This window comes from Arvicanthis niloticus, chromosome 27 (genome assembly GCF_011762505.2).
Source record: "Arvicanthis niloticus isolate mArvNil1 chromosome 27, mArvNil1.pat.X, whole genome shotgun sequence".
Lineage (NCBI taxonomy): Eukaryota > Metazoa > Chordata > Mammalia > Rodentia > Muridae > Arvicanthis > Arvicanthis niloticus.
Window position 1 is genome coordinate 18,384,410 of NC_133435.1, and position 24,468 is coordinate 18,408,877.

A 24,468-nucleotide genomic window follows, 5' to 3' on the forward strand; every position below is an offset into this window, starting at 1 on the left:
CTCATTCTCCATGCTGTTCCTGACCCTAAAATCAGAGTTTTCCTTCCCATCCTATTGGCATTCATCAGATTGTTTTTTTTCTCATTGTCATACACACTCCCAAGGGGAAATAAGCTCATACTTTCCGAGACTGGGATGTGCTCACAATCAATGCTATCGTAAAAATTCATATTCACTAAAATGTTTTCTATTACCTCCCTTGCGAGTGAACTGAAACTGAGAAAATGAGTCACACTGATTCTAAGTTGGCCTTTACTCAGGGTCTCTGGTTTTGCCTTGAATCCCCACCCACATTTTTAGGTAAGTTTACCTTTTTTTTTTTTTTCAAGTTTCTTAAAAGCATAGTTTATTTAAATATGAAAACTGTAACAAAGCCCAAATTTACCTCTCAGATGTTAAATGATCCTTCTTTTCCTGAAAGGATGTCTCATTCTGGCAATAGGATCTCTTCAGTCTGTTGCTATATGCAAACCCTCTCATGCCTGGTTGAACCTAATGGTTCCAGATGTCTGCTCCAACTGCCATGCTGCCAATCCCCGAAGGCCCCAAGTCTGCATAAACGCACTCTGTTCAGAACCGCCGCTAGAGGGCAAATAGGGGCCGTAACTCCGCTGAGCCCTCTAGTGGTGACTGTGGGATGCGTGGCTCTTTAAGGAACCTATTAAAAACCGAAAAGTTGCACTCGGGAAGCCAGCCTGTGTGACACCCGGTAGTGAAGTTATTTTAAAGACATCTCGGTTCTCAACTTCCTTTTCTTAAGGTCTTTAGCAGGTCCCAATTACCTTTCTTTGATGATTCTCCCCTTCAGGATGTGGCAATGTGAAGCCATCACTCTCTCTTCAGGTTAAAAAAAAATTAGAAAAAGGGGTCTGGGCCACTTTTCCCATTGTCTTTTTATATCATCTTCCCCGTGGATACAGAATTATAAATATGCATTCTAGAACACGGTCTGCATCCTCATGAAGAAACTGTATTTTGCAAAGGTGTCCTTCCCTCCACCCATCCAGGTGCAAACATTCAGAGTGAGTCTGGGCTTCGAGTCTGTGTGAACCAGGCCTGAGGCCACATGGACAAAGCAAGAGAGTTTCAAGCCAAGGCAGGGAACAGAACACTCAAAAGACCACGCAGTTCAAGCCAATCAGATTCACCATCCACTGGAACTCTGCAAGGTGGCAGAGCCTCCTAGCTCAAAGTCCATCCAGGAAAGTGGCCAGAAAATCTGACAGGAGCAAGTCTGATAGAAACACTGTCAGAAAAGTTAAGAGCTGGAAGGCTCATTACAGCCACAGGCACCGAGAAAGGTCAGTGAGAGCTGCGCAGCTGTTCCATCTGGTGCCAGAGGCTTTGGCTGCTGTCTTCTCCACCCAGGCGCTGAGCCTTCATGACCAGCCCCACCTAGAAAAGCCAATTCTTCTGCTCTTGTATGAGGAATGATTTGTTGGAGGCAGGGAGTCTCACTCTCAGCCAGCAAAGCTCTCTAAGTATGAATGGGAGGAGGGCGAACGGTGGGTAGGTAGTCTCTGTGCGGGGTGGGTTTAGATGGCTGCAAAGGAAGAGAGCTCTTGGCTGAAGCTTGCGCCTCCATGTTGTATTACATGTGTTTCTTTGAGAAACAGGAGGGGCCTTGGCTGCCAGGGACCCTGACAAGCCGCGACTTGAGCTGTGTCTCAGAGCCTGGGCTGAATTGGGAGTGTAAAACAGGGAGGGCGCTCCTGGCTGGGGGGCGGGGAGGGGGTGAGGAACCGCATGGGCAAAGGCACCAAGGAAGAATGAGTCTGCTGCGCGCTGAGGATGGCATGGAGACTTCACTGATTGGAGCCGGGAGTTCTTGCAGCGGGGATGGAGGCGGCTGTGATTGGATAGCTAAAGTGGGGCCAGATTTGGAGGGCTTTGAATGCCCGACCGAGGAGTACTTCAACTAGCTTCTCACTTGCCATTTTCCTCCCAGACCGAATTAGCTCGCGGAGCTTGCTCTTCGAAAAGCTCTCACCTGCTTTCAGCACAGTCCGGTGGCCGAGAGAGGAAGCAATCCTGACTACTTGAAGGGAAATGATCGCGAGTGTGTGTGTGTGTCTGGGGGCGGGGAGGGTGTGTAGATTCGTTTCACCTTACGCACTAGGAAGCAATACATTCTCCCTTCCACGCCGCACGGTGGCACAGGTCCACTCCCCGCCGCCGTCACGAGAGCCCGCTCCCCGCCCACAACACGCCGTCCCCGCGTCCGCAGCAGCCAGCGGGCCGCTCCCTCGGGGCCCCCGCCGCGGCTTCCTGGGCCCGCGGCCCGCGGCCGCTCCGCCCCGCGCGCTCCGCGCCCCCCTGCGGCCCCCGCGCCGCGCCCGCACACGCGCGTCCACGCCCCCCGGCCGCGCGGTAGGTGTTGTGCCGTCTGCGCCGGGCCGCAGTGCGGCTGCGCGCGCTGGGCTGCTCCGGGCTGGCAGGGCAGCAGCGGCCGCGGCGGCGGGGCCGGGAGCGAGCGAGGGAGCAAGCGAGCGGCGCGGGGGAGCTCCGAGGCGCCAGGCCCCCGGGGGAGGGCGGCCGGGGAGGCAGGCCCCCGAGAGACCTATCGGGTTGGATTTTTGGGGCGGAGGGGGCGCCTGACCACGGACCTTGTTCTTCAGACGCCCCCCAGCCCCGGCCGCTGACGGGGGGCTGAGGGGCGCCGCCATGCCTCTGCCGCGGTGACGCGCGGGGCCGTAAGGAGAACCGGGAGAGGAACCGTGACGAGACCCGCGAGGAGAACCGGGAGAGGAACCGTGACGAGAGCCGCGAGGAGCCGCGCGGTCTCCCCGGGGATGTCCCCCAGGCGGCCGGAGAAAGCGACTCACTCGAGCCCTGGGGTATAGGCCTAGCTTATCCAGCTTCCTTCCTTCCTTCCTTCCTCCCTCCCTCCTCCTCCTCTTCCTCCCCTCCTCCTCCTCTTCCTCCCCTCCTCCCCCTCCTCCTCCCCTCGTCGTCCTCCCCTCCGCGTCTCTTCCCTCACCCTTCCCCGCGCCCCCATCTTCCCTCCCTCCCCTCCAGCAGCGATGGCAGAGGAACAACAACAGCCGCCACCACAGCAGCTCGATGCCCATCAGCAGCTTCCCCTCAGCGCCCCCAACCCCGGGGTGGCTCTGCCAGCCCTTGTGCCCGGGCTGCCAGGGACAGAGGCCAACGCTCTGCAACACAAGATCAAGAACTCCATCTGGTAAGAGGATCCTCCATGGCTGGGGTAGAACAGCCTAGGCACATTTCTGCTGCAAAGGGGGTGGGGGGCGGCGGCCTCCAAAGAGAAGGCTAATGCATTCATTGAAGGTGGGTTTCCAGAGCCCGGTGCATGGCTATGGCACCTCTGGAGTGGGGAAGGTTGCACCCACCCCTGGTCTCCTTAGACACACACACACACACACACACACACACACACACCATGCTTCCCTCTCCTCAATTGTAAGCAGATAAACAAATTATTTGTGCATTTTCCACATACAGTCAGGGAAATATGGGTCAAGATTAAGTCATTGCATGATAGTGGCATGGATTGGGAACTTGTAATGTAAAAATGTGTTGACTCCTTTTGTAGTCATAGGAGGAGGAGGAAGTGTATTGTGAATTTTGACCAAACAAGATATTGTACCTAACAGTATTAATATGCATCACAAAACCTAACGTGTCTTTTTCATTCAGTTGGATTAGCTTCTGATTCTGGATGGTTTTGCCTCCTTTATTCTCGCACTGTATTTCCCTTCTAGGGAATTTCTTCTTTGTATTGACTGTAAAGGAGATGCTTCTTTAGCATAAAGTATTTTATTTTAACGTAGTAATTTACAAGGTAAAGTGAATGGTTTTTTTAAATGTAAAAAAGCTCTTGCTGTTTTGTGTAATTATTAAAAAGAAGCTAGATGGAACACTCGTTACTAGTCCTGTATTTTCTTGTATGGGAATTTGGAATATTTCAATGTTAGTTGAACTCTTAAAAGATTGATAGCAATATTAATATATACAGAGTTAAGTTCATCTTCTATTAGAACCATTGCAAGTGTTCTTTAAATGTGAACTTACCTTGTTTTGTAGGATTCTTTATTATCTGACTTTTTTTTTAAGCATAGCACTATTTTTAAAATGGAAAGGAATATATGGAATTTGGTCTAAGATTGCTTTTAATAGAAATTTTAAAATAGAATTAAGTATGATGTGAAAAAATAGCCTTAATTTTTTTTTGAGCATGAATCTAGCAGGTTCATCATTGACTATGACTACTAAAATAATAATACTTGGAATTTGAAAACAAAGGTATCATAAAGCAACTGGCATTGATGTATAGTGTTTGAACATTTCAAGACAGTAACCAGTTTTAAATACAAAATTAAAGTTGTTCTATAGTAATTTTCATTGTTTTCTTAGCATGCTTCCATGTCATCATGCTAATAGGAAGTAGGTCAGTGCAGGCTTTACTAGTTTAATACTATACAATTGTTGACAGTTGAATGTCTTGGTTTTATTTTTAATTTTAATATGGAATTATTATTTTAAAAGGATTTTTAAGGCTTTGACAGTAGTTATGTGGCAACTTAAGTAAGTCAGATTTATGAGATAATTTTATGTACATTTGTGTATGTGTTTATGGAGATGGGGAGACCAAGCAATACCTTCATTCAATGGATGACTTTTTCCTATTTTAAAATCTGTAATTTAAATAAAGAAATGATTAATTTTGGGTTGGGTTCCACAAAGCCAGATGTTTTGTTATCACTGCATAATGTAACTTAGGGTCCCTGAAATCCTCATTGAATTGAAGTAAACAATTCACTCAGTGTTTTTTTACACTCAGATAAGGGACATCTCAGTTACGGGACTCAAATCTTTTAAGGAAGGTAAATTTTAAAGATTGAATTAGTAAGTCTGTTTTATTATGAGAACAATAAAAGAGAAAAAAATTTTACTGTATAATTTCACAGAAAAAGTGAGTTATATAGAATACTGAAGATAGTGGAGTGCCTTTTTACTTATTTATTTTTATTAACTCATGAATTAATTCCTTCGGTGGTAATGGTATTTTTATACATGAAAAAATGAAAAATGGTATTTTTATACATGAAAAAAATCCTGAAGTTGAGGGAGTAGAGTTCAGTACAAATACACACCTTAATATCAAAATGTGCTATTCTGTGTCTTCACATTATATTGACATACCAGCATTTCATTTCCAACTTCAGTAACTCTGTTTGCATAAATTATTTTTTCTTTTATATTTAAAACTTTAAGATAAAAACCATAGTGGATAATAAACATTAGTGGCCATATTTAATATAGACTTGTAACTCCTCCACAAGAATGGATTCATATTATTCATCAAGTAACTACATAAAATGCAGATGTTAAAGTGAAAGTTCCTACCTTTTTTTTTTTTTTTTTTTTTTAAGTCCAGGGCTTACTATGTAACCCTGGCAGGCCTCAAACTCAGAAGTCTTGTCTGCCTTCCTGATTTCCAAGCTCTGGATTTAAGGGCATATACCACCATTCCTAGCTCATTGCTACTATCTGAAGAGTAAAATTTTAAAAAAAATCATAAAACTGATTTTAATAGATATAACTACAATTCCATATGTATTATGTTTTATATTTTTAGATAATACTTTCCCACCTTTAAAAAAAATCACCTGATAATGTTTTGGAAGATTATCAGTTTTGTATTGCTTTTGTGTCATCCTTCAATATCATTGATTATTAAGAGTTAAAATGAGATTCAAAAGAAATGTGGTATTTAAAAATTCTGAACTGGGTTTTGCATTTAGGTTGATCATAGTGTCTAAATTACTGGGCTTGCGGATCACAAACAAGTCTGAACTTGTCCTTCTACTCTCCAATTATAAATATAGTGTGTGATGTAGGCCTTTAGCTGGACAAGGAGTTATTTATTATCTTGGCTCACAATTAATTTATTCCATTTATTATATGTTATCTGATAAAAGTATTTCATTGTAACTTCAAGCATTAAATACATCTCAAAAAAAAAAAAAAAAAAAAAAACCCAAGTCAGTATTCAACATTAAGGCTATAGTATTTAATGAGCTTAAAACTGTTTCTCAAGACTTGGAAATAGTATGGACTTTAAGTAATTTTAGAAAGCATGCTGCTAACTTGATAGTGTTATGTTTGTGTTAATGTGTGTGTGAGTATCTTCTAATTAAGCCTAGGTTAACAAACCTATCTACCTATTGTTGTCTATGTATTTCCTGACCATACTCCTTCCTTTTCCATAGACAGAGTCTAAGTCACTTGTATGCCCCACTTGAAAGAATTTTTATTTGTAGAGGTGATTTAATCTGAGTAGGCTATGAGAATGTTATTTATATTTTATAAATCATATAATTTGTAAATTTTTTTTTCTAAACAGGAGAAAGGAAGAGAATATTAAAATAGTAGAAACACATAGTTTTTCTTTTTGGGTATTTTTGAGCAGATTTAGATCTCTGACCGTGGCTTGCTTGGAATTCATAATCTTCCTGCCTCTGCCTCTCAAGCCCTCGAATTGTGTTCCATGATACCTGGTTATCTAAATCAATCAATCAATCTCTCTCTCTCTCTCTCTCTCTCTCTCTCTAAAAAAAAAAGATTCATACTGATAGCTAAAACAAAAGCCATAGCCAACTTAAGTGTGAGCTTCTTTCATTTATATTGCATTTGTCTTTGGTTACTTTTATTTTACCTTTTCAGTGACTATCTATTTCTTTTTACTTTAAGCAACAAAAATTTTTACTACCTACCTACCTCCATTTGTTTTTTTGAGACAGGGTACCTCTATGTAGTTCTGGCTGTATTAGAGTTTACTACATATCACAGGCTGGATTTGAACTCACAGAGATCCTGCTGTCTTGGCCTGTCTAGTACTGGAATTAAAGGCATGTACCACCACACTTGGCTTCTTCTTTTTCTTTTAAAAGATGTTTTACTTGAAACCATTATAGAATCAAAACAAAACAAAAAAAACAACAAAACCAAACAAACAAAACAACAACAAAAAACACTATATACGAAATCTCTTCTATCTTCTTGGATGTAGTGGTGTATACCTTTAATCCCAGCACTTGGGACACAGAAGCAGGTGAATCCCTGTGAGTTCAAGGCCACCCAGAGCTACAAAGAGACGCCTATCTAAAAAAAAAAAAAAAGAAAAGAAAAGAAAAAGAAAAAAAAAAAAAAAGAATGTGCAGCAGCTCAGGGGTAGAACACTAACTTGTATAACTTGTATAAGGCTCTAGGTTATCCCCAGATACTTGACACCACATTAAAAGGAAAGAAGGTATGAAGGAAGAAATGTACATGGGTGGGAATGCCTCATGTTTGCTGTTCAGTTGCAATCTAGATAATAAACTTTCACCTAAAAAAAAAAAAAAAAAAAGAAGAAGAAGAAGTAAAAAAAAAGCCCTAATACTTTATTATAGAAAATATTGTAGCTGGGCGGTGGTGGTGCACGCCTTTAATCCCAGCACTTGGGAGGCAGAGGCAGGCGGATTTCTGAGTTCAAGGCCAGCCTGGTCTACAGAGTGAGTTCCAGGAGCCAGGACTACACAGAGAAACCCTGTCTCCAAAAAACCAAAAGAAAAAAAAAAAAAAAAAAAAAAAATTGTAATACACAGAAAATTCCAAATCTAATAGCATTACTTTCAGATAAAGCCTTATGTCTTTAAACAGTAAGATGTTCATTATTCTACCCCTTTTATGTTAAAAAACTAAATGACAGGGAAGCGGTGGAATTTCTAAATTTATTAGCCAACCATGGGGCAGTGTCAGAGGGTCAAGAGTCTCTTGTCTTCATTGATTTCTGATCTGGTATGTTTTAGATTTTAAGGATTGTAATCTAAGAATTATTTTGGGTATGTTCTAGATTATCATTTATACTCAATTTTGTTTTGGTGTTTTATTGTTATGGCAATAACCATCTTAATAGTAAATGATTAATCTCATTTTTATTTTAGTACAATGAGTAGAGTATAACACTATAACATTTACATAGCAATATTACATTAGTCCTGTTTTCTGTCTTCTGACTAGAATTCAATAGTTAGTTCAGTTTTATTCTTGAGCCAGGCAGCTTATTAGTGCTGTAAGAAATAATTGTAATTCTTCCAAATGTAGTGTGAAGTATGTATTGTTAAATATTTATATCTTTGGGTTTTGGGTTTTTTGTTGTTGGTTTTTTTGTTTTTTGTTTTTGTCTTGCATATATTTTAGTTTAGTTGGTTAAATGCCACATACCGTGAAATTAGGTAGTTTTCTATAGTCAGCACAGAAAAGACTTGGTTTGCTTTTTCTTGGTGTACTAAGGCCAGTTGTGATGTTTATGTCCCAGTACTAAGTGTCTCTGATTCCAGAAAGAAATTGTCTTCCCTGTTATCCAAAAATGTAAATTAAGCAATTTCAAGCCTGTCTAATTTCTGGTTCTGTTTAGCTTAACTAATGATATGTATGTGTTTAAATAATTGATCGGTTAGTTCTCCAACCTGGAAAATGTCTTAAATGCTGGTATTTGCAAGCTGATTTGTCTTCTGTCTCATTACTTATTTTAGAGATTTAGTTGGGACATGAGCTGGTGGAAAGGATAGAAGTACTGTATTTCTCATGAAAGGTGTGCTTTGAATAAAATTACATCAAGTCTCTTTTACCTAAGTTTTTGATAACAAATATTAAATGGTGTAACTTACTAAAATTTGAACACTTAAGAAAATTGTGCTCAGCTGAATATCTGCTGTATAAAAAGTGCTATGCTAAATAAACACTGGCATTTAAGGAATGCTCATTTGCCTGTAATGTTAACCTTGCGTGGAAAATGTGCAGTGACACTTCTCATATTCAGTTGGGGACTTACAGGGAAAGAAAAGACACATGTCAAATTATGGATTCTGCAAAATGTACACCTTCGTTTTCCTTATTTTTAAAGTAGAGGGTTATACTGAATGACCTTGCAAGTTCTTTTGCTTCTAAATTCTATGAATCTGCTACAAGATTAATATTGACAGCAATAATAAAACATGCCAGAAGCACAGAAGCCATCAACAGAACATTTTTAGTCAACAGGTTGTTAGAATTGGTTGGTATCTACTTGGGTGTTAGCCCAGGAGAACTATCTGAAGGTGTCATTCTCTTACTGTTACAGTGTGCAAGTATTTCATTGCATGAGATTAAGTCTGCAAATATTTACTGAAAATGTATTAACATATAAAATGTTCTAAGAGCTGATTTATTATATACATATATTCCAGGCTATAGAATGATCCTAGTTGTTGCAGAGACTATGAGCTGCTGCTTGAGAGACTATTTGCTTCTTTTGCTTTTTTATAGAGTTGCTTAAACCTACCAGCATTTCACATAGAAACCTCTTCCTATGGTATTAACGAAGTATTGTGAGCCAGTAGTGAATGCCATCCTATAAAATTGTTAATGTAAACAACACAATTGTATATTGGTTTTAGAATACTTTAGTATAGGGTTGAGCTTCACAATTATTTCTTTCTTGTAGGGTAGACATGCAATGAATTATTTGCGACAGTGTATTTTTTAAGAACAAGACAATAAGAGGATTCCACAGCCCTAACAAAATCACACACCCTTATACATTGCCTCCATTTCATTTTGTGTAGGCATTTCTTTTTTCTGCTTCCTGGAGGATTCTAAGAAGTCAGATTAGAGATGAGCAGCATTGTTCAATCAGGGAACAATCTTCCTACTCTAGACAGGATCATGAAACAAAGGTCAACACACTAAGGCTTTAATGCTCTTGATTGCTATTATGAGATTAGTTAAAGATAGTTAGCACTCAACTTTAAAACCTTCAAACATGATTTAATAATCTTTTTGAGGCTATAAACATTTCTCTTTTTTGTTTTATTAACTACACTTGTCCTATTTACAAGAAGAAATAGAAACAGGTTTGGTTAATTTTTATAGTATTTGTATCAAGCATCTACTATGGCAGATAGATAGATAGATAGATAGATAGATAGATAGATGGATGGATGTATACACACACATATATTTATATATATATAACAAAAACTGTATAAAGGTGAGGTTTTATATTTCCTTCTATCTAAGACTAAACTGAAAACATACTGATATTCCTTGCTGTTTGAATCTCCACTTGTGATACTGAATTGAGAGGAAGAGAGGTTGCACAGTGGAAAACTACAGTCTGTTCTGTCATGAAATTTAGGAAGTTAAAGAGTCAATAGACTCCTGTCTGTAAGCATAAGCAATCAGGATATAAAGTGAATAAATAAATACTTTTTTTAAAAAAGGAGGGGAGGTCAATAGGGTGTAATTTCCCATCTTTTCCAAAATAGCTTTATGAAGAAAATTTTTACTTGAATTTTGTTGTCTTAAGTTTGGGTAGCAAGGGATCAAGTAATGTATAATATGTTTATAGTCATCCCAACACAGGACTAACAGATTGATTTGAATTTGCATTCTGATTAGTGATATCTGTCCAAAACCTGGGCATAGAAAATGATGATATAGATGCCTTATATTTGCCCCCTTTTCCTTTCTGAAAACAGTGTTCTTGGAATTTGAGCTCTGTTGTTGATAATGCATCATAATGATTAGCTTTCTTGGAGGGCGAGGTCATCACCAGGGCTCATGTGTTGTTGACCTTTTTGATTTTAATGTGTAAAATTGAGCATGGAGCTAGGAAGATGACTCAGTCAATAAAGTGCCTGCCATGCAATTGTGAGGATTCCCAGTGCTCATGTAAAAACTGGGTGCAGCTGCATGTGCATGTAACCTTTGCGATGGGGTTGTAGAAATCGGCTGGTACTTGGAGATCCCTGGGTGGCCACCCTATCCAGATTGGTGATTTCCAGGTTTACTGAGAAACCCTGTCTCAAGTAAAGGTGGTGAGTGATTCAGGAAGACTACCAATGTCAAATTCTGTCCCTCACATGAGCACATCCATGTTTGCACACCTGCATGCACATATGCACACTATACATGAACATATCCATACATAGGCACATTAGAAACCTTAGCAGAAAGAGCACCCAGGTTTGTGGGTCTTTTCCTGTCTTTCCATGGCTGTCCTATTTCATACTGTCAGATACAAAATAAGAATAGAGGATTACTGTACTAAGTGACCTTATTTTTCTTTGCTTCTGTTTTTTTTTTTCTGCTTATAAACACTACAAATCATGAACTGTTGGCTTATGAGCCTATATGAGTTGTGCTTTTTAATATTTCTTGATAATTTACACTGGACTTACTACCTGAAATAAGTCTATTTTAGTGATTAAAAAAAATTAATGAAACTTTTTATTTTCTAATATATGAAGTCCAAAGGATTTTAAAGACTAAATATATATGAAACAAAACTATCACTGCAAGACTCTTAAGTAATATATAGTATAACAGAAAATTGTTATTTGTGTAGAGAGAGGCCAAGAACTTACATTTTTGCAATAGAGAAGGAAATGTAGGAATGTAATTACGTAAGACTTCTCTGACATTTTACCTGAAGTAAAATTTATGTTTCTAGGAAACTCGAAAATGTGTATCAATGAAATGATTCAGTTAATGTAAATGAGTCTTTTTCCCTAATTTGATTGTGGTCATTAGTGCTATGTAAGGCATACATATATAGGAATCTAGGATAGAAAATAATAATCACAGATTATTAAATATATAATCTCATTTTTTCTAAAGCAAAAGCTATTTGCAAGCAGCATTTGGTCACATTCTACATAAAAGTTCCTGAGAAGTAAGAAAGTCAAAGGTTAATCCTAAATTCATGAAAGGGAAATTCAGCATACATTTTATTACACTGTTTCCATATGAAACATAGGAAAATGGGCTGGAGAGATGGCTCCGTGGTTAAGACACTGACTGCTCTTCCAGAGCTCCTGAGTTCAATTCCCAGCAACCACATGGTGGCTCACAACCATCTGTAATAGGATCTGATGCCCTTTTCTGGTGTGTCTGAGGACAGCAATAGTGTATTCATATTCATATAAATAAATAAATCTTTAAAAAAAAGAAACATAGGAAAATTAAAAATTTAATAGGGAACTATTCTAACCTTCAAAACGTCACTCACTTGGATTTCATATATAAAAGTAAGATTTTGTTTAATGCAGTAGTGATATTAATAATAATGAAGAGGGATTCAAGGATATTAAGTATTTTATTTGGCAAGCTCAGGGTTGTGGTCTTAGTTTTTTAAAAACAAAATCAAAAGATAGACTATAGATTTAAACAAACTACTTATCAGGTTCTACTGTGACTTCTTTATTCTCTCTGTCATGAATTAGATTTAGAGCTGGTGGTGTCAGGGAACCTTCCCAATAATGTAGGTCAGGAGAGAAAGATAATATGGGAGGAAACTTATTTTGGAAAACTTATTAATGAGTATAGTACTCACATATAAATGGTAGTGCCAACCATTTATAACCCTCTTACCTAAGTTTTTATTTACGTAGGGAGAAGAAAAGTATAAAATACTAACAGAGAAGAAAAGGATGGGTATGGATGAGCACTAGGCAATAGAACTAAAGTATAGGTTGTTACTTTTTTGGGTTTTTTTTTTGGTTTTTGGTTTTTGGTTTTTGGTTTTTCGAGACAGGGTTTCTCTGTGTAGCCCTGGCTGTCCTGGAACTCACTCTGTAGACCAGGCTGGCCTCGAACTCAGAAATCTGCCTGCCTCTGCCTCCCAAGTGCTGGGATTAAAAGCATGCGCCACCACTGCCCGGCTGTTACTTTAAACTTAGCATTATATTTTTACTTCTAAATTTATTTATTTCATCTGTATGAATGTTTTGCCTGCATTTATGAATAAAACCATATACATCCATGCCTGGTGCCCATGAAGGTGTAAAGAGGGTGTGAGAGCCCCTGGAACTAGAATTACAGATAGTTGTGAGCCACCAAGTAAGTGCTTGGAATGGAATCTAGGTTTTCTACAAGAGCAGTAAGTGCCATCTCTCTAGTCCCAAAGTTTAATAGCAGTCTTTCCTCTGTGTCTTGGTATCTTACGGCCTCAATTTGCCCTTGTTTTCTGTTTATCTACTTCTTTTGATAGTGGATACCACTATATCTTTTTTCTTTTAAATCAGTCTAGCAAATTGGTTTTTGATTATTTTTCCTGACCATGCCTGTGTCCAATATTTATTATTTAACTAATTGACTAATTTGTAGTGTAACTTAAATTTTTTTCCTGTTTTTTATTTCCACTGCCAAAACCGTAGTTTAGTGCTTCAACCTCCTATAACTGTATTATTAAGAATAGTAATAGTTATTGTTTGTTATTATTTGAGTCCAAAATATCTCTCTTGGACTCGGGTGTGGATGTCAAGTTCACACATACCTGGTATTCCTTTGGAAGTTGTGGAACTTTTAGGAAATAGGCCTTGGCTCCCAGAGGTAGGTCACTGCAGGATGTAGGCTGCCCTTCCCTTAATCCTTGTTTTCTGCTTCTTATCTGATGCTGAGATATGAGTAGTCCTAGTCAACTACTCCTACTACCATGAACTGTACCATGATGTAATGAAACTTCTAAACCCTAAACCAAAACAACCTTTCCTTCCTACATTGTTTTGTGATAGTCATGAGAAATGTAATACAGAAAACTGATATTTAGACTGGGGTCGTTACTGTCATGAACATGATCATTTAGTATATAGGTCTTCAGAACTGATTTGCAGGAGAAATGTGGAACAGTTTTAAAGTTGTGGGCTAGAGAAACTATAGAGAACTATAAGTAGTCGCTAATGTGCCATTCTGTTTGGAATTGGGAAGACCAGAATGTCAACACAAGTAAAGACAGTTAAGACAGTGCTCAAGAAGTTTCAAAGGGAACAAGGACACTTACTGGGAATTAGGCTAGAGACCATTTGTATCACATGATTTTATTTAATTAATTAATTTATTTTTTATTTTTTGCCAAAAATGAATCTAACTGTATTCTTGTCTATGTCCTGAAAACATTGTATCAGGCTGAATTCAGGAGTAATGAATTAATCTATTTTATGAAAGAGATTCCAAGACAGTATTAGTGGCAGACTGTAACATGGGTTTTGCTCATTGCATTTACAAAGATTTATAGTGAATAAAAGTAGGAAGTAAAGCAGGACATGAGAATGTGCAGTTTAGAGATGTGGCACGTACAGATGCAGTGACTGTAACTGTTGAAGAAATGAACACCATCAGAGACACTGAGCATTCTGCATTGTCTCACAGCAAAGGCAGCATGAGAGTGAGGCCCCATCACACAAAGGCTTAGACATGGAAACAAACTGAGAGTATGGGGAGGGAGTGCTGCCGGGGTTAAGAGATGGCTCAGCAGCTAACATGCTCCTCTTACAGAGCACTGGCCTGGCTGGAGTTCAGTTCCTAGCATCAGTAGGAGGTTCATAATGGCCTGCACTTCAAGCTCCAGGAGATCTAACTTTCCCTTCTGGACTTCATATATACCTGCACCTGTGCATATGCCCACACCTAAACATAATTTAAATAAGTAAATGGTGCCTAAGACTATACGCCTTCTAGGGTATACTGTTGGGGATTTTAAAAATGCCAAAGGGAAGTGTTTTTTCCAATAGAACCACTCGGGCATCAGAAGTTACTGAGCTGTGGTAAATGGAGGCCTGGCCAGATCTGAAGCTGATAACAGAACTTAGACTTTTCCATGATACGTAATAAAGGTGGCTTGCACAAAGATCCCAGAGGAGTCCTGTGAGGCCAGGCATTGGGTAGTTGTTCCTTGTTCCTTAGTAAGCTGTGTTTGAAGCTTTGAAGATGAAGCCTGATTTGCAGCAGAGACCAAAAGGTTATAAGTACCAGGAACATGGAATATCTGCTGAAGAAACTGCAGACACTGAGACAGGCATGTGTGCTACAAATAGCAGGGCTATAGGAGCCATTATGTGCCCTGATAACAGACAGTTAGCTATAAGTTTTGATGTTTGCCCAACAGTTTATCATCTTGCTTTGGTCCAGTCTTTCCTTATTACTCCTTATTCTTCTCTGTTTTATTTTTATATATATGCATAGATAGATAGATAGATAGATAGATAGATAGATAGATAGATAGATAGATAGATAGATAGATTTCTGTGGCATTGAATATTTGAAGTATGTAGATTGTGATTTGAACTCATACCTAAGTGTCTGCCTTTTGTCACAAAAGAGGCTATGGACTTTTGAACTGGCTTAAGACTAAAGGAATTCTTGAAGTTAGACTAGATGTATTTTCCATTATGAAATAGCTGGGAAAATGGAGGAAACAGAAGCAGAATATTAGAATTAGGATGTAAAATAGACTTATAAGTTTAAATACTAGATCCCCAGGGGATCTGGGGGCACTGTTAGGGGAGATTATGGAGCCTTAAGAAGTGGGCTGCTCTGTAGTGGGCCTGGCTTGGCTGCTGCTTGCTTCAGCCCCTATCCATTCTGCTGTCTCTTCTCCACCATCCTAGACAAAAGCTTCTGAAACCTTTCCTTACTTAAATTATTCTATTGTTTTGTCAGTGGTGAAAAAGTAATATATTGCTCTTGGTAGTTGTCCCTCACTAAACTACACTATGTACTGCCGTCTAAATAAAGCTTTACAGATGTTAGTTTTCATAGATTTCTTCCTAAAATTCTATAGTAATTTCTTTTTCAGCATACTGTGTAAAGATTTCCATGTGTTTTACAAGATATATAAGCAATGTAACACCCATACAGTTGGTTCAGCCCTGTTTTGATGTTTGCCAGTATTCAGCATCTTCTTCAGTCTAACAAGTACATTATTGTTAGTCTTGTGTGTTGTGGTCTTGATTTTGTCTGTGGTTTTTCATTATGGATGTTCTAGAATTTCCACCTTTGTCTCCAAATCCTACATCTTAACACATGATATAGCAACCTAAATCATTTGTACTAGAATCATTTTTCGGTATTCTAGTCCACGTTAGCCTCTATATTTACCTCATATTGTATAGTGAGTTCTGAATGATTAAATACTTAATCTTATTTTTTTTCCTGCTTCCTATGTTGTAGCTATTTGAATCTGATGACAACATCTTCTGTACCTTTTAATTTTATCTTATCTTGTTTTTTCAAGCTGGTTTCTCTGTATAGTCTTTGCTGTTCTGGAACTCAGGCTGGCCTCGAGCTGAGAGATCTGCCTCCTGAGTGCTAGGATTAAAGGTGTGTGCCATCATGCCCAGCCAGTTTTTTTATTTTACATCTAGTGGTAGATACTAGTGACTAGCTTATGTATGCTGTATTCTCATAGACACTTAGATTTCCCCATGTATTCATGTTTGCGTATTTGATGTATTTAATGTTGTTTTGTCACCAAAGAGGTTATTAATCTTGACAGTGCATTTTACATGGCAAGGGATTTATAGCATCTGGTTCTTTTACATTTCATTAGTGAAACTGAAGTAACTATTAAGGATTTTAGTTCTATGAGTACTATTTTTTTCTACTCTATCTGGATTATAAAATAATGTATGCCCTAAGTGAGAGCAGTTGAACCCCTCTTTAGAATTACAGAGTAAATGGAACTGGAGAAGTGGCTTAGCAGTTAACATCTGTTGCTCTTATAGAGGACCTAACGTTGGTTCCCAGCACCTACATTGAGTGGCTTACAATTGCTTGTAGCTACAGTTCCAGGAAATATGACTTCTTTTGGTTTCCATGGGTACCTCATAGTCATGGCATGTGTACACAGAGAAACACAAAAATTTTGTTAAAGCTGAGCATGGTGGAACACACCTTTAGTCTCAGCATTTGGGAGGCAGAGGCAGGTGAATCTCTTTGAGTTTGTGGCCAGCCTGGTAAATTCCAGGACAGCCAGAGCTCATAGTGAGACCCTGTCTCAAAGGAAAAGAAAAATCTTGTTAAAAAATATTTTTCAAATTACTAAGCAAATGAGTAAACCAAGTGTCAGTAACATTCCATACAAGGATACAGTAGAATGTAGTTATGGGACAATTATTCTGTGTCCCAGCCTACTTCCAAGAGATAAAATTGGCATTTAAAGTTATACTAACGCTGAATGGAGGATTTGGTCCTAGCATAAAGTTTGGTCTACTTAGACGACAAGACACAAAACTGAAGCAACTTGCTAAATCATGCTGTACTGCTTTTCTCATCTCGTGACAAAATACCTGACAGAACACTTACGGAAGGAACGATTTGTTTTGGTTCTTAGTTTGGGAGGGTATATATAGGCCATCATGGTGGGAGAAGGCATGGTGGCTGAAACAGCTGAGTTCTAGTGGGAGGGGCTTGCAGCAGCAGCTTTGTTAAGTTACAAATCAGGAAGTAGAGAAGTTAGGCAGAACTTGGACCAGAATATACCTATCACTTGCTATCCCAGCAAGCTTCTTCCCCCCCCCTTCCCCACCTATCCCCATACCTCCTATAAGTTCTACCACCTCCCTAGAAAGCACCATCTGAGGGTCAGGTGTTCAAACACATGAACCTGTGGGGAACATTTCATATTGGCCGAAGTCTGAAGATGGCATAGGAAAATCTGAGTGGTTGCAGATGAGGAAGGAGGTAGATTTATCTGCAAAGTGAGAAGTGAATGAATAAAATAAGAAAAGAATGCTGAGTTACTAAAGTGTTTAATTCACAAAATTGGCCACCTATACTCTAAAACCTTGTCTGACAGAACTTTTCTGGGGTTTTCTTTGTTTGTTTTCTTTTGTTTGTCTGATAACTCTTGTTTTAAAAGACTCCAGTGATTGTAGAAATGGGTCAGCAGTTAAGAGAATATGTGTTCCTTGTAGAGGAGCCAGTTTACATTCCCAGCACCCACACAGTGGCTCACATCCATCCCTGGTTCCAGTTCTAGCAGACCTGGTGCCTTATTCTTCCACAGGCACCAGGCATTCATATTGTACACATGTATACATGGAAGCAAGCCATTTGTGTACATAAAATAAAACAAATTAAAATTTTATTTTTAAAAGCAAAAAAAACAAAAAACCTTTTCAGCTGTAATTGTTCTTGTATTGTAATTGTAATTCTGCTTGGTTTGGTAAAGCAGAATTTCTCAAATTATGATTATATTACATTGCTTGAGAACTTACTGACAAATTTTGAAACTCCACCCTACATTTACTTGAATGAAAACTTGTTGAGTAAGTAGCAGTCTTTGTTTTAAGTAGTCTTCCAGGTGGTTTAGTGTCTCAAAAGTGTGTGAATAATTAGAAGTTTCATCTACAAAAGATATTAATCCAAGTCCAGCTAAGCTGTATACTCATTCCTAAGTACCCAAGGTGAACTTAATAATTTCTTTATTTTAATTTTCGTGGTATTTGAATATAATTCTATTTTATCTTCATTTGAACTGTGTATGTTCCCATCAAATCAGCAATTAAAAGGCAGACACATACTCTAAAAAGGGTCTACTTTGGGAGGCTTGGAGCTACACAATCATTAGTTACACTTCCGGGGGCTTTAGCTGGAAGTAAATGACATGAGAGAAAAGTCCCAATGTGTTCACACCTATATGTTCTCTTTAACAAAGACTGCCTTCAAAGGAAACTGTTTTAACACAGCATAATCAAATGGATATTCACCAAAGCCTAAATGACCTGGAGCAAGGAAAATACCCAACTTCAGACCTGTCTACTCTTTGACACAGAGAAGAGAAATAATTATCTCAGCCTCTGAAAGACTAAGAACAAATCATTGGAGTGTAGAGTGTTCCCTCCCTCTACACTTCACCATCCTATCAGGAGAGCTTTTGTATAATCACAGAGGATCCTGTCTGAAGAAACTGCCAGCTTACACCCTGTTTAAGGGATCTCAAAGGAAGCCTAAAATTAACAGGGGAGACAAAAACAAGGATGATAACAACAGAACATTAGCCTATCACACCATGGAGTAATAAATTCCTGCCAGATAATGCAAAGGTTACAAAAACCCTTTGTCTCTGTTCCATATCATTGCTTGGTCTTCAGCCGATACAAGACATGCTAAAAGGCCAAAACAAAATAAGCAATGTCTGAAGAGGCAAACCAAGCATAGAGATTAAGTATTTCAGATCGATTTGAATGATTAGAATGGTTATTTAGCTGAGTAATATTGTACATGCTCTAAAGGAGTGAAACCAGGTAGATAAGCATAGGCATAGAAAACTCAAAGGAAAAGACAAAAATAACCCTTAGAGTTAATGTTATACTTAGTTCAGTAGTAAAACACTTAAGTGCCTAGCATCCCTCAGTCCCTGGGCTCAACGTTTAAAAGTTACTAAATACTATCATTAACAATGGCTTATTGGTAGAGTGAACATGACTAAGGCAAGAATCATGGAATGTGAAAATATCCCAAGACATCTCCAAAACTGACAGGTAAAGTATATAAAAGAAGTTACAGTTATAAAAGTTGTAACATGTATTAGAATACCAAGTAAAGAGAAAGTTGACATGATGTCTTGAAATTTTTCCAAAGTTAATGACTAGATAACAAAACACAGATTGTGGAATCCCAGAAAAACGCAGCAGAATAAATTCTAAAAACACTACTTCTTGGCATATTTTATTCTAACTACAGATAATCATAGGCAGAAAATCTTGAAACAAATTCAAAGGAGAAAAACCCCAAAATAAAAACTGTATGGCTTCCCTTTAAAAACCATTCAGACAAGAAAGAGTCAAATGAAATATTTAATGTCAAAACCACCAAAGTAGAATTCTGTGTTTACCAAAATTATCCTTCAGAATGACAGAGAAGGCTAGAGAGATAGTTCAGAAGATATAGGCATATGCCACCAAGAAGACCTCAGGGGACTGCTGAGTTCAATCTCTGGGACACACACAGTAGGAAAGAACTGACTCCTGGAAGATAATCCTCTGATGTGCGTGTTTTGTGTCATGGCATGTGTTCCCACATACATATGAAGTAAAATAAAAATGAAATAAATATTAAGAGAATTTGTCACTGAAATACTTGGTTTGTAAGGAATGTGAAATCATACAGCAAAGAGAATAGTAAAATATGTAAAAAAAAAAAAAAAACCCAGTCTACATAAAGGAAGAGCAGAAAGCAATATAAGAAAGAATAAGAACTTTATTTTTCTTAAGTTGATGAGCTCATAGGAGTTTATAATATAATAAAATAATAACAATATAATACATTTATGAGTAGTTCTTAGATAAACCACTATTTAGTTAATGAATAAATAAAGTAAATAACAACAGTGCTTCAGTAGATTGTACAGAGGACTTAGGAATGATGCCCTCTGAGGGAGTATAATGTTACTGAACATAGAATTGGATTAGTTTAATTATATTGCAAACTTTAGGGCCATTTGACTAAAGGAGATTAAACAGAAGATGAAATGTAGTTGATACCCACAACAATCAAAATATTTGAATCAAAAATGTTCTTTAAAGACTCGTGTTATGGGCTTTGTCTGGAGCCAATGGAACATTTCAGAGTTGTAGCCTATTTAGAAGATATTAGATCATTGAAGGCTTACCAGTGACACAAATATTGGAGCCTTAAGATAGTGTAAGTCTCTCTCTGTCTCTCTCTGTCTCTCTGTCTCTCTGTCTCTCTCTCTCTCTCTCTCTCTCTCTCTCTCTCTCTCTCTGTCTCTCTCACACACACACACACACACACACTCATAATAAATCTTTTCTCTTATACCCGAGGTATTTTGTTACAGTGATGGAAAGTCTACTAATACAGTACACCAGAAAGGTATAGAAAATGGAGTCAGGTTGGGTAGATAGCTCAGATGATAAAAGTGCTTGCCTTACCCAACTGAGGATTGTGTTCAATCCCTAGAACTCATGGAGGCAGGGAAGGGAGGGGGAAGACAGGGATAGTAGTAGAAGCATATATTTCCATCACTGAGGAGGTAAAAACATTCAGATCTCACCTATTTGGCAAATCCCGGGCCATTGAAACTCCTGTCTTAAATAGATAAAGATAGCCTAGAGCAATGCATCAGGGATTCCGAGTACTGTTGCTCTTCTGTGGGACTTGGGTTTGATTCTCAGGACCCGTTAGGCAGCACACACTGTAACTCCAGTTCCAGGGTATCCAACACCCTCTTCTGCCCTTTGTGGACACTAGGCGCAAATGTGCTACACAGGCACACATGTAGGCAAACACTCAGACATATTTGGGGAGGGTTGCCACTTCCTGAAGAGCACCACCACTTAAGCTTGTCCCCTGGCTTCCATATGCTCTTTTATATGTAGGAACATGCTCATAGAAGAAAGTAAAAAATTGTGCTAGAGAGATGTAGCTCAGTGGTTGAGTACTTTATAAAGATCTGATTTTTACCCCAGCATCACAAAAATAGATAGAGTAAAAGACAAAAAAAAAAAAAAAAAAAAAATGGTGATCAAATACAACAAAGTAAAGAATTAGAAAATTTTCATTGACTAGTCCAAATCTGCTGATAGTTTTAATTGTTAATATTTTAAGTACGGAAACTAAAAGACAGGTCGTTGAGCTTGAAGAGAAGGCTCAGTGGTTAAGAGCACTGGCTGCGCTTGAGGAGAACCCAGGTTTGGCTCCCAGCCCTCACATGGTAGCTCACAACTATCTGTAACTCCAGTACCAGGGGATATAAAGTCCTTTTCTGACCTCTGGATACCGGACATACATGTGGCACACAGACATGCATGAAGGCAGTATACCTATACCCATAAAATAGAATTTTTAAAAGACAGATAAGACCCTCCCATATGTTGTCTAAAAGAATATCATTTACAGACCATGCTATTTTATTATTTAGTAACAAGCTAATTGTAACATACTTCATGTATGTGTTGTCACTGAATCTGAAAACCTTTGTTACACAAGTTGCAAGCAAATGCTGAGGTGATAACATTATGAAGATAGTTCAAGGAAAGTTTGCTGTATTTTTTTTTTACCTAGTTTTATATTTGAACCACTTAATTTCATCTTATTTTTTCAAGTGATTGTTGAATACTATTGTGACTTGAGTTTTTTTTTTTTTTACACAATAACTATTGATATGAATTACATATCATTAAATTTACTTTTGCGCAAACAAACGATTTTAAGTGTGGTTACAAAGTTTTGAAGACATTACCTTCTCATTTTAGGACACATTGATTTACAAAAAAACTTATGTCGTTTATTGTGTTTTGTGTGTCATTCATTCATATATGAGTACATATGTGCCCATGCAGTGACATTAATGTTAGACCTAGAAGACAACTTTCAGAGATTGTTTTTTTCCTTCTATCATAGGGTTGCAGGGACAGAATTTACCTTGACAACAAGAGCTTTACCTACTGAACCATCTCAGTGGCCCACACTTTGATTTTTATTTTTAAAGGCTTATTTATTTTGTTTATGTGAGTATACTATAGCTGTCTTCAGACACACCAAAAGAAGGTTTGGATCCCATTATAGATGGTTGTGAGCCAGCATGTAACCAGTTGTTCTGAATTGGATTAAGACCTCTGGAAAGAGCACTCTTAACCATTGAGCCATCCCCAGCCCCCAAAATTTTGATGTTTTAAGTAGTTGAAAGGTGTATTGTGGGAGTTTTTTGGGGCAGGTGTGGATGCCAGAGCTGAGTGCCAATTGCCATGCCTTGGAAAATTGAGAAAATCAAGGATTTTCTGCTCACAGCCAGGTGGAAGGTTGCCAAATCTGTCAAGATCAAGAAGAACAAGGATGATGAGAAGTTCAAAGCTTGCTGTAGCGGGTATCTTTATACCCTGGTTATTACAGACAAGGAAAAGGCAGAGAAACTGAAGCAGTCTGTACCCCCAAGTTTGACAGTGAAGGAGCTGAAATGAACCAGACCTCTGCATATGGCTTTTAAAAACTCTGAAAAGTCAAAAAAAAAAAAAAAAAAAAGTGTATTGTGTTGCCTGAGTAGCCTAACAATTAGAAATAAAAAGATTATTCATTTTCAATTCTAGAGTATCAAAGATAGTATATTTGTATAAAGTAGTATTTTTATCTAACACTTTGATATGGCTTTAATTGTAGTATAGAAATTTTATTATAGTAATTTCTAGACTCAGGAAGCTCATTTGGCTCTGTTCATTTTTCTTACAGTCTTATCCTCATGCATCAGTCTTCCAGTACTTCAGATAGGCTACAAAGCTTTTTATTCTTTCTATAAAAGGAAAAAGCAAAATGTCAAAATTCTACCTTGAATTTCCATCACTAATCACATACTCATGTGTTTTTTCTATGGGAAACATTATTTCCAAACAATTGTTGTACCTTTATATGTTCATATTCATGGTTACTGTATGACACTGTCAGATTTTTTTCTTCAGCATATTTTGAACCAGTAAGATGATTACATTTTTAAAATTAATTTTCTTATTAAGATGGGCAGAAATTTTTGCTAAGAGCCACAACTTACAAAATAGAGTTTTATTTTTAAAAGTTTTAAAGTGAAAAGTCAGAAGTACAGAAACAGCAAGCCTTATAATGTAGTCTAGAATTAACTTCTAGATTTTCCTACCTAAGTAGTCTAACCTTTTGAAGCTGTTTTCTTTTTGTGCACCTTATAAGTTATAGTACGAATTGAGATATTTCATATAAAATACCTAAGATAGAATCTTGCATATGATAAGTACTTGACAAGTTATCATCTGCTATTTTTTAACCCCAGTAAAAATTCAAAGAACATACATTAACATACCATCTGTATATAAGGAATATTATTTCTGAGTTTTATTAGAGTATTAAACATATAGTCGTAAAGAAACTATAGTGATAGTGAAAGGAACACTTCTAAGAATGTTAAACCAGTCAGTGTTCCTTATATTTGTGGGAGATTGATTCCAAGGCTCTGACAATTGCTCAGTTTTCTTAAATGGGACAGTATTTGCATTTAACCTACACGTGTCTTCTAGTATGCTTAAGTCATCTTTAGTTGGTTATATCTAATTTCTAATCCAGTGTGAATGCTATATGAACACTTGTTAACCTGTTCTAAGAAATAATGACCACAAAAAAAAAAAAAGAAAGCCAGTGTGTTCATTGTTGAACACATCTGTGTGTATTGTACACATGGAACCCACAGGGATGGAAGCATCCCTTCAAGTGGAGAGGCTCTAAGAAAGGAAGGTAAGTGGCAGGAGTACAGAGAGGTCAGTGGAGGAACTCCAAATGTTATATCTGCTTGTCTTGTTTATACTCTGATAAGTAGATGGCTGTGTTTTTAGGTTTTGTTCTGTTTTGGAAATCAGGTTGTTTCAAAACTTAATTGGATTTTTAAGAAAGATATAATGAAGCTGATATAAAAAAATCAATAGAATTGTTGATAATGTGAAGAGAAGGTAAGTCAACAGGCAAGTTTTTGGAGGAAAGGGTTGTGCTGGGTGCATTACTTGCTTGCTGTGGTCCCCATATATAGAGCCACTAAACCCTAACCTGCTTAAGACCCAGAGGAGCTACGCTGAAAGGATATTTGAGGGTCATTCATTCTTCTTTTGAGGATGGGTTCTCTCTGTGGAGCCAACTCAATCTATAGACTAGGTTGGCCTTGAA

The 24,468-nt window shown here is 38.0% G+C and overlaps 2 protein-coding genes and 1 pseudogene across 7 annotated transcripts in view; 2 read left to right on the forward strand and 1 right to left on the reverse strand.

The window, feature by feature from the left end:
• The window catches only part of Tex9 (testis expressed 9), a 77,659-nt gene extending 75,562 nt beyond the window's left edge, over positions 1 to 2,097 (reverse strand). For 2 of the 3 annotated variants that reach the window (XR_013107788.1, XM_076926271.1), the window contains exon 1: positions 386 to 2,097. The gene's annotated coding sequence lies outside the window, so the exon portion shown is untranslated. The remainder of the gene's footprint in view (positions 1 to 385) is intronic. The other variant, XM_076926270.1, reaches the window with a different exon arrangement.
• A 345-nt stretch (positions 2,098 to 2,442) lies between these two features.
• Positions 2,443 to 24,468, forward strand: part of Rfx7 (regulatory factor X7) — a 76,855-nt gene continuing 54,829 nt past the window's right edge. For 2 of the 4 annotated variants that reach the window (XM_076926266.1, XM_076926267.1), the window contains exons 1-2: positions 2,443 to 2,837; positions 3,019 to 3,184. In XM_076926266.1, coding sequence (XP_076782381.1) covers positions 3,024 to 3,184 — 161 coding nt within the window. In that variant the 5' untranslated portion in view covers positions 2,443 to 2,837; positions 3,019 to 3,023. The remainder of the gene's footprint in view (positions 2,838 to 3,018; positions 3,185 to 24,468) is intronic. The other 2 variants (XM_076926265.1, XM_076926268.1) reach the window with 1 other exon arrangement.
• On the forward strand, positions 22,219 to 22,825 carry LOC143439585 (large ribosomal subunit protein eL38 pseudogene; annotated as a pseudogene).